The sequence below is a fragment of the Schistocerca americana genome, chromosome 3 (genome assembly GCF_021461395.2).
Source record: "Schistocerca americana isolate TAMUIC-IGC-003095 chromosome 3, iqSchAmer2.1, whole genome shotgun sequence".
Lineage (NCBI taxonomy): Eukaryota > Metazoa > Arthropoda > Insecta > Orthoptera > Acrididae > Schistocerca > Schistocerca americana.
The window spans coordinates 627431043-627445476 of record NC_060121.1 but is presented as its reverse complement, the minus strand read 5'-3'; the positions used below and the strand labels follow the sequence as shown (position 1 = coordinate 627445476).

General features: G+C 38.4%; 2 protein-coding genes across 2 annotated transcripts in view; one reads left to right on the top strand and one right to left on the bottom strand.

Moving 5' to 3' along the window:
* The first annotated feature begins 1310 nt into the window (after positions 1-1310).
* LOC124606323 (RNA 3'-terminal phosphate cyclase-like protein) lies at positions 1311-2879 on the top strand. The gene has a single exon (XM_047138306.1). The coding sequence runs from the start codon at positions 1314-1316 to the stop codon at positions 2478-2480; it is 1167 nt and encodes a 388-aa protein (XP_046994262.1). The 5' UTR covers positions 1311-1313; the 3' UTR covers positions 2481-2879.
* A 1628-nt stretch (positions 2880-4507) lies between these two features.
* Positions 4508-14434, bottom strand: part of LOC124606324 (ras-related protein Rab-28-like) — a 44062-nt gene continuing 34135 nt past the window's right edge. The window contains exon 5 of the mRNA XM_047138307.1: positions 4508-4982. Coding sequence (XP_046994263.1) covers positions 4809-4982 — 174 coding nt within the window. The 3' untranslated portion in view covers positions 4508-4808. The remainder of the gene's footprint in view (positions 4983-14434) is intronic.

Here is a 14434-nt window from a genome sequence, read left to right as displayed (position 1 = left end):
TTTTCATTTTCTGGGACGAATGACGTTATACCATAATAAAGAACCAAACATGAGAATACAGTACTGGACCTCCAAGAAAACTGGTATCACGAGAACCACATGAAAAGCTGAATATCAGATACTTCAGAGTCCATCTGGACATACAAATGTGCAAATAGAGCGGAATGAAGCATTTTAGTATGGTTTATGAAATTCCGATTCTGCTGGAGTAGTCTCTGATGTCCTGTTCCTTGTATGACACTGTAAGATCTCTTAATGCTATATACGTACGAACATACGTAAACATAGACTTGAAGCAAAGTAGGCAAATTTGGTCAGTAGTCTTGAACTAAATATTTTGTTTCAAATATAATGACAGCTGTAGCAGAATTTTATAGATCTGCCTGCTGTGAAAGTGTTTTTCGATCACAAGGCACTTGTCTAGTACTTCCTCTGGGCCTGAAGTTAAAAAAAATGGTTCAAATGGCTCTGAGCACTATGGGACTCAACTGCTGTGGTCATAAGTCCCCTAGAACTTAGAACTACTTAAACCTAACTAACCTAAGGACAGCACACAACACCCAGCCATCACGAGGCCTGAAGTTATTTCTTAATTTGTGTTTACGTCTTAAATTTATAGAATGCCATTCTATGCTAAATTTTAGACTGGCAGCATACCATGTTTTATCGTTTTAACTCCCCACATGGCTTCATATTTATTCCTAGAGTAGAATATAAACTGTCAGTTGTACAGTTTCTTTGCCTCACGGACAACCATGTTAATTTTTTCATATTTTGAAGTAGTCATGAAATTTATTGTCCTTTATTCTGGTGTAAGCTACACAAGAAACTGTCCCTTTTTTGTTGCAAGTAATTTGTATTCCATCCTAGTAGCTTTTTGCAGTCCTGTGTAGATGTAAACGTGTTGGAAATGCTACATAACAGTATTGCAGAGTAAGAATTAAAAAAAAAAAAAAATCTGTCAACGTCACCCCTTAGCAAAATTTTATGGTACTTCGAGCAGTGGAGTCTAATTTTGAAATGACTCAAAAGCCAAGAACTGCTTCCTTATTTGCATCCTTTATCTGTGTGGGATATGATAAAACAATTGCTCTAAGTACAACTCAGTACGTCCTCTCAACAACATGCCGCACGGGCGGCACAGCTACACATGGTCACGTGATGGCCCACCAGAAATACGACGAAAAGCGTATGAGCAGAGCAAGCACCAAGCACGGGCTGCCTACGTCATCGTAGCTGCGCATGCGCAGTACGGCCTGTTGTCTGGCGCTTTCTGGTAACTGCTCAAACGAGCCTGTTTACACTTTGTAATAATGTTTGCATGTGGCCAGGTGCAGACAATGATGGCGGAAGCGAGTGATGTTTTAAAATTTGATGGAAGCAACTATTTACGACAGCGGTTGATATTATCGACGTTAAGTGGAAAAGCTGTTAAAGTTAAGGATATTAGATCTCGAAGTGACGATCCAGGCCTTAAAGAGTTTGAAGTGAATCTTGTGAGGTTGTTAGATAAGGTAACGAATGGCTCAACTGTAGAGGTTAATGAGACAGGGACCTCCTTATTTTATCAACCTGGTTTGCTGTTTGGAGGACATGTTGAACACGAATGCTGTAAAGCTAGAGGTATTGGTTACTATTTGGAAGTGCTAATAGCTCTTGCTCCTTTTTGCAAGAAACCGCTAAATGCTGTTTTGAAAGGTGTAACAAATTGTGCGACAGACATTTCAGTGGATGTGCTTCATAATGTTGCCCGTCCAATCCTACGAAGATTTCTTGGAACAGACGAGGGACTTGAATTCTCAATCACAAAGCGTGGTATGGCGCCAGGTGGTGGCGGTGAAATTGTTTTCAAGTGCCCAGTAAGGAAGCAGTTGAAACCTTTGCAGTTAGAAGAACCTGGAAAAATTAAACGTGTACGTGGCGTAGTTTATGCAGTACGTGTTTCACCAGCGATTGCCAACAGACTAGTAGAATCAGCGAAAGGCATTATTCTAAAGTTTTTGCCTGATGTGTACATTCACACTGACCACTGTACTGGCACGAAATCAGGCAAGTCGCCAGGTTTCGGTATTGCTTTGTACGCAGAAACAACATCAGGTGTAGTATATACTGGTGAAATGGTTTCCAGAGCTGCTGGAGCAAATCTGCCTCCATCGGTACCAGAAGACATAGGAAGAGAAGCAGCATATCGACTGTTGGAAGAAGTGTATAGGGGTGGCTGTGTAGACTCGGTGTTTCAGAGCCACACCACGTTATTTATGGCTCTCACGCCAAAAGATGTATCTGTGTGTATCACTGGACCATTATCACCTTATGCAATACAGTTTCTTCGTCACATGAAAGAGTACTTTAATTTGGCTTTTAAACTTGATGTAATAGAGACTATAGATAATGAAGATGAACTAAATGTTGGTTCCAAGAAAGTGAAATTAACTTGTGTTGGTGTAGGCTTTACAAATCTAAGTAAGAGAGTAGCATAGTAATGTGTGTTTATGAGCACATGATTCAATTTGAGTGACGAACATTTTATAATGTTCTGTAGTAGATTGCAACTTTGACAGCCCTCTGTTATTTTGGCAGATACTGTGCAGGAGGAAGATTACTGAACTGTTGCTGCAAAATATGTCTATAATATGAAATATGTAAACAGTAGCTTTCTTCTCATTTTGCGTGATCTTCATCATAAGTGACAAGATGTGGAATTGTATTTATTAACTGGACACCACATTGGCAAAATATGTAAATTTTTTTTCTTGGTGTGCATAACCCTGGATGGGCAAGAGTCTGCTCTACATGCAATTTACTCTACACAAGCTCTGACCACAATTTTATACAATATGTATGAGGGTGACTCAATAAATGAATCAGTACTCTTTAAAGTCTTAGGTATCTATATTGATAACCTGAAATAGAAGCCATGTGTTATAGGTTTTAAATGATGGCTTTGTAGCCTTTGTATCACAGATAACAACAGATTTTGGAGATGAAAGTGTAAACCACTTACATTGTTTCCACTTGTTTTCAGTACTGTATTATGACAAAACTCATGATGGAGGAAGAATGTGTTAACCTGCAGACAAGTGTGGATAATAGATTGTGTCACACTAGAACTTCTTGTATAAAGCTCACTAGACTATTGGGACTACTGTTAAGAGCCTGGCAGTACATTTACTCCTTTGAGATTTGGTGTCATCAACCAATCACAGTTCAAAAATAACACTAACATGTATACAAGTAATACTGGGTAGAGAAATGTCTTACACAGTCCATCACTCTGTTGTACCAAGGCACAGAAAGGAGTGATGTATAGAATCATAAAAAATTTAGACTGTCCACCTAGCAAGGTAATGGATTTGGTAGGTAATAAAATTAACTTTCCAACACACACTGAAGTTATATGTGCTTCCCAGTTGCTTGAAAGCCAAACTGCAAAGATTTATTTCTCCTCAATTCTATTCAGTACCTACTTCAGTACTTGACCTACCCATCTGCGTTCTGTAGCATCAAATTTTAAAAGTTTCTATTCTCGGAACTGTTTATCGGCCACACTTCACTTCCATGCAAGACATCATCCAGCCAAATTCCTTCAGGAAAAGACATACTAACACTTAAATCACTATTTCACGTTAACAAATTCCTTTTCTACAGATACTCTTTCGTTGCTATTGTCCATCTCCATTTTGTACCCTCTCTGCTTTGGCCATCACCAGTTATTTTTCTGCTCAAATCTTCCGATTTTTTTAGTATCTCATTTGTTTATCTAATTTCCTCAGCTTTGACTGATTTTTCTTGAGTAAATTCCGTTAAATTTACCTTACATTTGTTTCTATTCATTCCAAGACACTATCCATTCTGTTCAACTGATCTTCCAAGGCCTTTGCTGTCTGACAGAATTTCACTGTCAGCAAATATCATTTACTCCTTTGCTCAAACTTTAATTCCCTTTCTAAATTTCTCCCTGGTTTCCTTTACTGCTCACTCGACAAACACATTGGATGACACTGGTGATAGGCTACTGCCCCATCTCGCACCCTTTACATCTACTGCTTTGCTTTTGTCCTTTCTCATTTCTACAGTCTGATTTCTGGGTGAGTTGTAGATAACCTTTCAGTCCAGTTATTTTATCCTCACTACCATCCAGATTTCAAAGAGTGAAAGCTTTATCTAAATCTACAATTGCTGGAAATGTAGGTTTGCCTTTCTTCAGTCGGTTTTCTAAGATAATTCATACAGGCAGTGTCACCTCAAGTATTCCTATATTTCTGCAGAGACCTCATTTAGTTTTCTAGTGTTTTTTTTGTAAATGACTTTATGCACATTCTGAGATGATTACATCAGTGACATCACTGTTTATCTGTTTCACCATACTTGCCTAGCCCTCTAGTTGCCATCATCTCACTATTAAAGGAATATTATGTGAAAAGGTATCACTGTCAGCCATCAAGAACATTTTTTAATTAGAAGCAGAATGCATGAATATCCACTTGTGAACTCAACTTACACTGTGCAGTTGATTGAAAATAATGATTTTTCTATGTTTTATTGTTTTATAGTATATAAATTAAAAGATTAAAATGTTAAGCACTATTTATACAGTAGCCATTCTGTATGTAGTTTCCTATTAGTGTTCATTTAATTTTTCATCTTATTATATTTGTTTTCCAGTTTATAGTCCCTTCAAGATAACAACAGCTGTACTGTTCTGTAATTTCTCAGAACAGTGTTTGTGAACAATTATTAGCTTTCTTCAGATCTGTTGGAGAGATTTAAAAATTACAAAAGGGTGATACAAAGCAACAATGTGACATTCACTGGATAACACAAACTGAAGAGGTGCGTGTAATGGTTGAAGAGTTCTCTGGAATAACAGGTGGAGCAGCCACAATTTCTGCTCTCATAACAGGTTGTTGCTCTTCTTGCTCAGCTCGAGATAATTGGATGCCCAACACATGAGCTACCATCTTCTGGAAGCATAAAGCCACCTGTTGAAATAAAACATTTAAAGATAGTAAAGTTTTATGGAGTTAGTTTGTAAAGAACTACATTGACTGCGTAAACCACACAACAAGGAAAAAAATGAGATAGAAAAGTAATTAAAATCGCTCCACTCCATAACTATTGCAGTGCACTGGTACAGCAATCGTAATAGATCTTTAGTTACAGAAATATCAGTCTTTGTTGCAGAAGATAGGTTTATTTAATATTTACGTGACACACATTTCACCTGTTCTTAGACGTCACCAGACAATCGATACAAACATTCTAATCATGACCGATGCGCCGAATGTTATAAAAAGCCCCGAGAATCAGTGTAACAGCCAGATAGCCTCAGTCAATGCTTTAGTACATCACTGATAAAATTCTTCCATCTCGTAACCGAGGCATCAAATGTGATTAAGATTCCTGAAGAACTGGAGGAAACAGCCACATAACCACTGTCAATGCTTCATTACATCACACACGAAGAAAGCGGCCCTTGAACACAAATATGTTCTGTCCACAATACTGTGAGCATGTGCTGTCATACCATAACAGTGTTCATGGAGCAGTTTCTTCGTGGGTGATGTAATGAAGCATTGACAATGGCTATCTGGCCGTTTAATCACTTCTTTGGGAATCTTAATCATGTTTGACGCCTCAGTTACGAGTAGGAAGAATTTTATTGGTGATGTAATGAGGCGTTGACGGTAGTTATCTGACTGTTACGTACCAATTCTATGGGACTATTAATTACGTTCGACGCCTCGGTCATGATTAGCAAGAGTTCTTATCGATTGTCTAATGATGCCAACAACAGGTGAGATGTATCACATGTCAAGATTAAATAAATCCATCTTGTTCAACCAAGATTGTTTTTCTCTGTTTCTAAGGTAGAAAAGTTTCTTCTTTGGGCTACAACAGATGTTCCCCTTTCTTAGTGAGCTGTGGCCAGTTTTTCCAAACACTTTCACTTTGCACTATTTCAATAAATTCAGTTAATTAAACTTTTATATGAAATACTTCATTTATATTGTTTGAAAACAGTGGATAAGGGTCATAAAAGCTGCTTCAAGGGCAGCTTACATCACTTTTGTTTCCAAAGTGGAACTAGGGCATTCAGCAGCATGAATGAGATGACGGAACGAGGATATTCTATAAGAGAGAATTCATTTTTCAGGAGCTCTTGTCCCACTTTTATTACAGACTTGCCCTACAAAGCACTTATTTAAATGACTTGTTATTTTTTATTTGGTTTAAAGAAACGGTAAGCATTATTGCAAGGAATTGAATCTTGCCTGGAATTATTTGAGAAAATCCCAAGAAGGATGGACTATGAATGGAGGGATTAAAAGAAGAGAAAGTGTTGTACCACAAGATGATGGTAGATGAAAATCTACATAGTATTTTAGAGTTAGCCCGACATTGGATTACTGTGAACATTATAATTCGCTGATGGCAGCAGTAATCAGCTACAGTCACGTCATTTTTCTGCAAGGCAAAATACTCTGTAAATGAATTATCTTTGTAGTGTGTATTTCTACATACTTGCTGACAAGTGCATATTATACTTTGCTATACAACTTGGAAGGTAAGTACCTTTTGTGTCAAGTATTATGAGGATTGTGGGTTGGTTTGTCACTGAGTGCCTGCAATGGGGATGAATTAAGTACTTTGAGGCTCTCTCATGAAGCTATAGATGATGCAGGCAAGAGTAGAGAATGGTGAACAGGGTAGAAAGATTTGTGCCCTTCAGCCAGTTACCTTTTGTATAATGTTGAAAGGGGAAAGAGGGAATGGATACATGGAAAGAGTAACTAGAAAAAAGCAAAAGTAAAAATATGCAGAAATCACATCTGAAATTCTGGTATCAATCAGGTTGTCTTTTTTACATGAATATGTCTTTGTTGTATCAGAATTAGTTACTTAAGTATGTACTAAATTTACATTGTAGAGGACTAATAACAATAATGTGCCTGCAGTTCAGTAAACTTTGTTAGCCAAACCTAGACCTGGCCAAATATGGCATATTCGTTTCAGCATATGAAATTTCAGGAATGCTATTATTATGATGATGTTATATTCCAACATTTCAGAAAGAATAAGTCATAATGAAAAGGCATCAGTTCAACTGACAAAACCACAGAATTATTGTGTTGTTTTACTGGTCTCATTTCAATTTTACCATCACTTGTATGATAACGTGGAATAGTAGCTACTCAGATCTGAAGCACAGATGTGCACCTCATGCAGTTGTTTCAGTAACATAATCAGCCTCGTCTTAATACAGCTATTGGGCTTATTAACATGGAGCTTGAGAAGGCACTGCTGGCGGGGGTATGGCCCAAGTTGCAGTGATGCCAGTTAAGTCTGTCAATAGACTGGGTTGCACTAGGCATGGCTGTGCAGGTTGGCAAAGCTTAATGATGACAATGTAGTGGAGGGTGCTGGGATCACTTATGGGAAAATTGCTGAAGTGATTGATGTTAAGAGTTACACCTTTTTTATATTAAAGTCAGCTGACAGGTATTGCTGCTTAAGGGTAGTCTCTCGTAACAAAGGAACCACTTTCACTTTCAAAAAATTAGAGCATATTTCATTAAAGTATGAAGTATTAAAAATAAAGTTAGTGAACTGATTGTTAAAGTTAACTCTGACATTATTGATGTATCAGAGCACTACTTAAGCAGTGTGACAATTCAGAGCTGTCCTATGCTGGTGTCGATTAGCTGTCTGTTTTTCAAGAAGCTCTGCGAAGTGGGAGAGTGGCCATGTATGTGAAAAACAGTATTCCTTTTGAATTTGACACACAAAAGCACTGGACAGACCACTGAGTGCAGGAGCAACTGAATGTAGTGAAACTATACTTTTAATTATAGTTATCTGTATGTTGCCTAACCCTGATTTCAGAACATTTCTGTTTGAGCTAGAGACAGTACCAAAAATTAGTTGTATGTGGTGGCTTCAGTATTACTTTTACAAGTGATTGTGGAAGGAGAATAATGTTGAAAGATCTAAATTTACATCATCTGACTTTATTCTTTCCAACTATAGCACAGGGAATCAATAAAGCAACATTTTTGTTCATTTTTCTTTTCTAGAAGGTCGTTCTATTAGTAAAAGTGTAAATGGCCTTTCAGACATGTTAAGTGTTTCTAGTGTAGATACAGAATGGTCTTATAAAATAAAGGAAACAAGAATTACAAACAAAAACCTCTACTGGTCTTCAACCTAATTACCATTAGGTACAACATACTTCCGACATCTGTTGTAGAGCTGTTAGAAACTGTCAGCAAAAGCTTGTTGTGGAATCACTTGAAGCGTCATGGTCACATGCAAGGTCTGCAAAGCATGTCTTTCAAGGCTAATTTAGAGTGGGGAAACAAAAAGAAGTCTGCCGGCATCAGATCTGGAGACTGAGGGTTTCGAAGAACAGCCACCTTGCATTGAGCGAGAAAATTGAGTTTGCAGACATTGTGGATATCCAGTAATGCACAACCATGGCCCTTTAAGCAACTTCAGTAGAAGTGGTTGCTGACAGTTCCCAGCAGCCTTGCAGCTCATATCAGAAGTATGTTGTTGCTAATGGCAGATACATTGAAGGCCAGTAAAGGCATTTTGTTTTGTAACTCTTATTTCCTTTACTTTTTGAGACTATTCTTCCAACTTCTCACACACATCTTGTGTAACACTTCCCGCAACACATTTGTCACGTTCTTCGAGAATTATTTTCCCGTGAAACATTTAAGATAGGTTGCTACCACTAGCAGGCAAGCTGTATGGCTCACTAGGAGGATAAGGATGACATGTAGAACAAAGTGGGAATTACCTCAAAATATTAGTATCAATCAAGTTGCAGAAGTCTATATTACAAACAGTATGGTAAAGTGCTTAAAATGTTGTTAGGAAGGTAAACAGCATGTTATGTGCAAACAGAATGGCCAATTTTCAGAACAAAATAAAAACCATGTGGTAAATCATAAACGAAGTGTTTGGCTTACAGTAAGAGTTTGAGAATATAAAGTCAGTACATAGGAGAATATTTTTGTTACTGACAAGTGACAAATATGTACAGTATTCAACAATCACTTTCTGAATATAGTAGGTGAATTAAATAAAAACTTAGTTTCTGCAGGGAATCCTATAACTCTCTTAGCAAATTATAACAATGGAAATTGATTGGTAGAATAATATGGAAAATAAAGGAAAGGCAACCACTCACGCATAGTGGATTGATGTGTGCTGAATAGACACACACTATAGAATACATAATTCACACTAGGTTTTGAGCTCCTGCTCTTTTGCTAGCAAAAGTACACACCAACCCCAATGAAAACACACACTCTTGCAGCTGTGGCAAAACTCTATTAGCCAGTGGCTTTCCCAGACTGACACCTGAAATACGCCTTCATGACACTGGCAGAAGGCTTCTGACTCTGTCTTTCAAGAGACTTCTAATCAAATTGTGTGCCTGTGGAGTATCATCTTAGTTGGGCGGCTGGATGTGTGGTTTCCTGTCAGAAATGTCACAGTTCAGAGTAACTGATGGAAAGTCATCAAGTAAAACAGAAGTAATATCTGGCTTTCCCCAAGGAAGTGTTATAGGCCCTCTGCTGTTCCTGATCAATATAAAAAATTTAGGAGACAATCTGAGCAGCCCTTTTAGGTTGTTTACAGGTGATGGTGTCATTTCCCTCCTTGTAAAGTCAGCAGATCAAAAACCAATTGTAAAAAGATTTAGACAAGATATCCATGCGATGCAAAAAGTGCCAATTGTCTCCTCAATATGAGTACACAAAAGAGTCCACTGAATTTCGGTTACACAAAAAAATCTCACAAATCTAAAGGCTGTGAATTCAACTAAATAATTAAGGATTACAATTACAAATAACTTAAATTGGAATGATCATATAGATAATGTTGTGAGGAAAGTGAATCAAAGACTGTATCAGAACAACACTTAGAAAATGCAGTAAGTCTACTAAAGAGGCTGCCTGCACTACAATTGTTCATCATCTTCTGAAGTACTGCTGCATGGTGTGGGATGCACATCAGTTAGGACTGGTGGAGGACAATTATTCAAAGAAGGGCAGCTTGTTTTGTATTGTGTAAATTAGGGGAGACAGTGCCATGAATATGATATGCGAGTTGGGAACCTCAAAGTTTTTATTTCTTCTCCATGGATTTTAATACACACTCCGAATTTTTCTTTTGTTTCCTTTACTGCTTGCTCAATATACAGATTGAATAACATTGGGGACAGGCTACAACCCTGTCTCTCTCCCTTCCCAACCGCTGCTTCCCTTTCGTGCCCCTCGATTCTTATAAATTCCATCTGGTTTCTGTACAAATTGTAAATAGCCTTTCGCTCCCTGAATTTTACCCCTGCCACCTTTAGAATTTGAAAGAGAGTATTCCAGTCAACATTGTCAAAATCTTTCTCTAAGTCTACAAATGCTAGAAACGTAGGTTCGCCTTTCCTTAACCTTTCTTCTAAGATAAGTCGTAAGGTCAGTATTGCCTCACGTGTTCCAACATTTCTACGGAATCCAAACTGATCTTCCCCGAGGTTGGCTTCTACCAGTTTTTCCATTCGCTTGTAAAGAATTCGCATTAGTATTTTGCAGCTGTGACTTATTAAACTGATAGTTCGGTAATTTTCACATCTGTCAACACCTGCTTTCTTTGGGATTGGAAGTAGTATATTCTTCTTGAAGTCTGAGGGTATTTCGCCTGTCTCATACATCTTGCTCACCAGATGGTAGAGTTTTGTCAGGACTGGCTCTCACAAGGCCGTCAGTAGTTCTAATGGAATGTTGTCTACTCCTGGAGCCTTGTTTTGACTCAGGTCTTTCAGTGCTCTGTCAAAATCTTCATGCAGTGTCGTATCTCCCATTTCATCTTCATCTACATCCTCTTCCATTTCCATAATATTGTCCTCAAGTACATCGCCCTGGTATAGACCCTCTATATACTCCTTCCACCTTTCTGCTTTCCCTTCTTTGCTTAGAACTGCGTTTCCACCTGAGCTCTTAATATTCATACAAGTGGCTCTCTTTTCTCCAAAGGTCTCTTTAATTTTCCTGTAGGCAGTATCTATCTTGCCCCTAGTTAGATAAGCCTCTACATCCTTACATTTGTCCTCTAGCCATTCCTGGTTAGCCATTTTGCACTTCCTGTCAATCTCATTTTTGAGACGTTTGTATTCCTTTTTGCCTGCTGCGTTTACTTCATTTTTATATTTTCTCCTTTCATCAATTAAATTCAATATCTCTAGTGTTACCCAAGGATTTCTATTAGCCCTCGTCTTTTTACCTACTTGATCCTCTGCTGCCTTCACTATTTCATCTCTCAAAGCTACCCATTCTTATTCTACTGTATTTCTTCCCCCCCCCCCCCCCCCCATTCCTGTTAATTGTTCCCTTATGCTCTCCCTGAAACTCTGTACAACCTCTGGATAATCAGTTTATCCAGGTCCCATCTCCTTAAATTCCCACCTTTTTGCAGTTTCTTCAGTTTTAATCTACAGTTCATAACCAATAGATTGTGGTCAGAGTCCACATCCGCGCCTGGAAATGTCTTACAATTTAAAACCTGGTTCCTAAATCTCTGTCTTACCATTATATGATCTATCTGATACCTTCTAGTATCTCCAGGATTCTTCCATGTATACAACCTTCTTTTATGATTCTTGAACCAAGTGTTAGCTATGATTAAGTTATGATCTGTGCAAAATTCTGCAAGATGGCTTCCTCTTTCATTTCTTACCCCCAATCCATATTCACCTACTATGTTTCCTTCTCTCCGTTTTCGTACTCTCGAATTCCAGTCATCCATGACTATTAAATTTTCATCTCCCTTCACTACCTGTATAATTTCTTTTATCTCATCATACATTTCATCAATTTCTGCAGAGCTAGTTGGCATATAAGCTTGTACTACTGTAGTAGGCATGGGCTGTGTGTCTATCTTGGCCACAATAATGCGTTCACTATGCTGTTTGTAGTAGCTTACCTGCACTCCTATTTTTTTTATTTATTGTTAAACCTACTCCTGCATTACCCCTATTTGATTTTGTATTTATAACCCTGTATTCACCTGACCAAAAGTCTTGTTCCTCCTGCCACCGAACTTCACTAATTCCCACTATATCTAACTTAACCTATCCATTTCCCTTTTTAAATTTTCTAACCTACTTGCCCGATTGAGGGATCTGACATTCCACGCTCCGATCCGTAGAACGCCAGTTTTCTTTCTCCTGATAACGATGTCTTCCTGAGTAGTCCCTGCCCAGAGATCCGAATGGGGGACTATTTTACCTCAGGAATATTTTACCCAAGAGGACGCCATCATCAGTTAACCATACAGTAAAGCTGCATGCCCTTGGGAAAAATTACGGTTGTAGTTTCCCCTTGCTTTCAGCCGTTCGCAGTACCAGCACAACAAGGCTGTTTTGGTTAGTGTTACAAGGCCAGGTCAGTCAATCATCCAGACTGTTGCCCCTGCAACTACTGAAAAGGCTGCTATCCCTCTTCAGGAACCACATGTTTGTCTGGCCTCTCAACAGATACCCCTCCTTTGTGGTGGTTGCACCTACGATACGGCCATCTGCATCGCTGAGGCGCGCACGCCTCCCCACCAACGGCAAGGTCCATGGTTCATGGGGAGGGGAGGAATTGTATGTAATTATACGAGACGTAACACACCTTTTATTTTCTGAATGGTAATAATATCAAAATGTGGTTTTTGGCAGGTGTTAGAGCATCAAGAAGCACATTTTTTTTATTAATATTTTTAATGCTAGTATCAACAGAGACACTGAAGCAAGTACTGTTTTTTAAATGGAACTGTATACTTTTTACAATTGCATTCAACAGCTCTTGAGAAGACAATTACAGTGTTTGTTAACATTGATGTTGAAACCTGTCATTAAAAAAATTGAGAAATATCCTAAAATGTGGAGCACAGTGGCCAGAAATGGCATTTTCAGTGCAAACACTGCCAAGCAGACATCTTGGACGAGACTGTGTAGTTGTATACCGTAAGACGGGCCTGCACTAAGAGAATAAAGTTTTATTTCCCCTTGAACCAACTTTTGACCTAGATGCAGGTTTACCTACGAACACTGTATTTGGAAATATGACATAGGCTAGAATCTAGCGTATCACAAAGGGCTTTGGAAAACTATTTCATATTTGTGTATCCTCCCAGATTTATTGAGCTGAAACAGAGAAATCAGCTGTTCATTCTTCAAAAGTAAAGAGGTGTTACGTGTTGCAAAAAGCAACTACTGTATTAAATATCTAAATGTTACAAGGAAGATTTGACCTATCTTTTCATGTACATCGCTGGGTGCTTCTTAGAGATAAAATATGTGCTGTTGGAACAATGAACGCTGTCAACTTATTTCACATTGCAATACAATTTTGTACACACGTAACTGAAATAAACAATTTACTAACAATGATGTGGTAACCATCCAAATCACATAACATAATTTTTTTCTTTCAAAAAAAATAACTTTATCCTTTATTTAAGCATGTGTTCAAACTGTTGACCAAGTGCTTAAAGGAACATTTGCCGTTGCCATTTGAAGGAACAATGAATGGATGTAATTACAGTGGATGATATGGTAAAGCATACACTGGCAATTTGATGACCCATGTCATCTGGCATAGTTGAGCCTTGATCATAGACTGCATCTTTAAGCGCTCCCCAAAGCAAGAAATCAAGAAGAGTCAAAGTGAGGAACCTCACATGCCATTTGACAACAAAATTTCATCCTATCCAACGTCCAGGAAAGTTCTCATTCAGCATGTGTGTTGTAACATGGGATGAGTGAGCTGGACAACCATCATGTTGCAGTCATATACACTATTGAATATCCACTAGAACCTCTTCTGAGAAATACTATTCACATCACACAACATTTCAAGCTCTTTTTGGGTATTTGTGTGATAATGGGTCCTTCCAGACAGACAAATGTAAAGGGAGTGGCGAACTGTGCATACACCAGGTTTGGAGGATTAAGTTCTGCCTCTTGGGCATTTCCATCTGCTTATCCACACACAAACACCATCTCAGCTTGTTCCTGACATGAATACTGGAACATTCTGCTGCTTACAGTATGCTGCATCAATCATACAGCCTGCAACACACAAGGAACTCACAGCACATGGTCAGAAGACCTTTCATTTGTCAGCACATCTACCATGGCAATGATGCATTTCCGGGTATATGTTCATAGGACCTTCTTTCCTCCATTTCTCGTCAGGAATCTGTCCCTGCAATTTGCCTGTTTTATTAATGTTCACCCTGTACAGTACAATCTTCCAATCGGAAAAGGACCTGTTGAAGCTTCTCACTGCCATGAATGAGAAAAGCCTTGAAGCAATTTTTTTGAACCTGTGTTCTGCAATTAGCCTTTTTTATATGAGTCCAGTGACACTGTCTATGG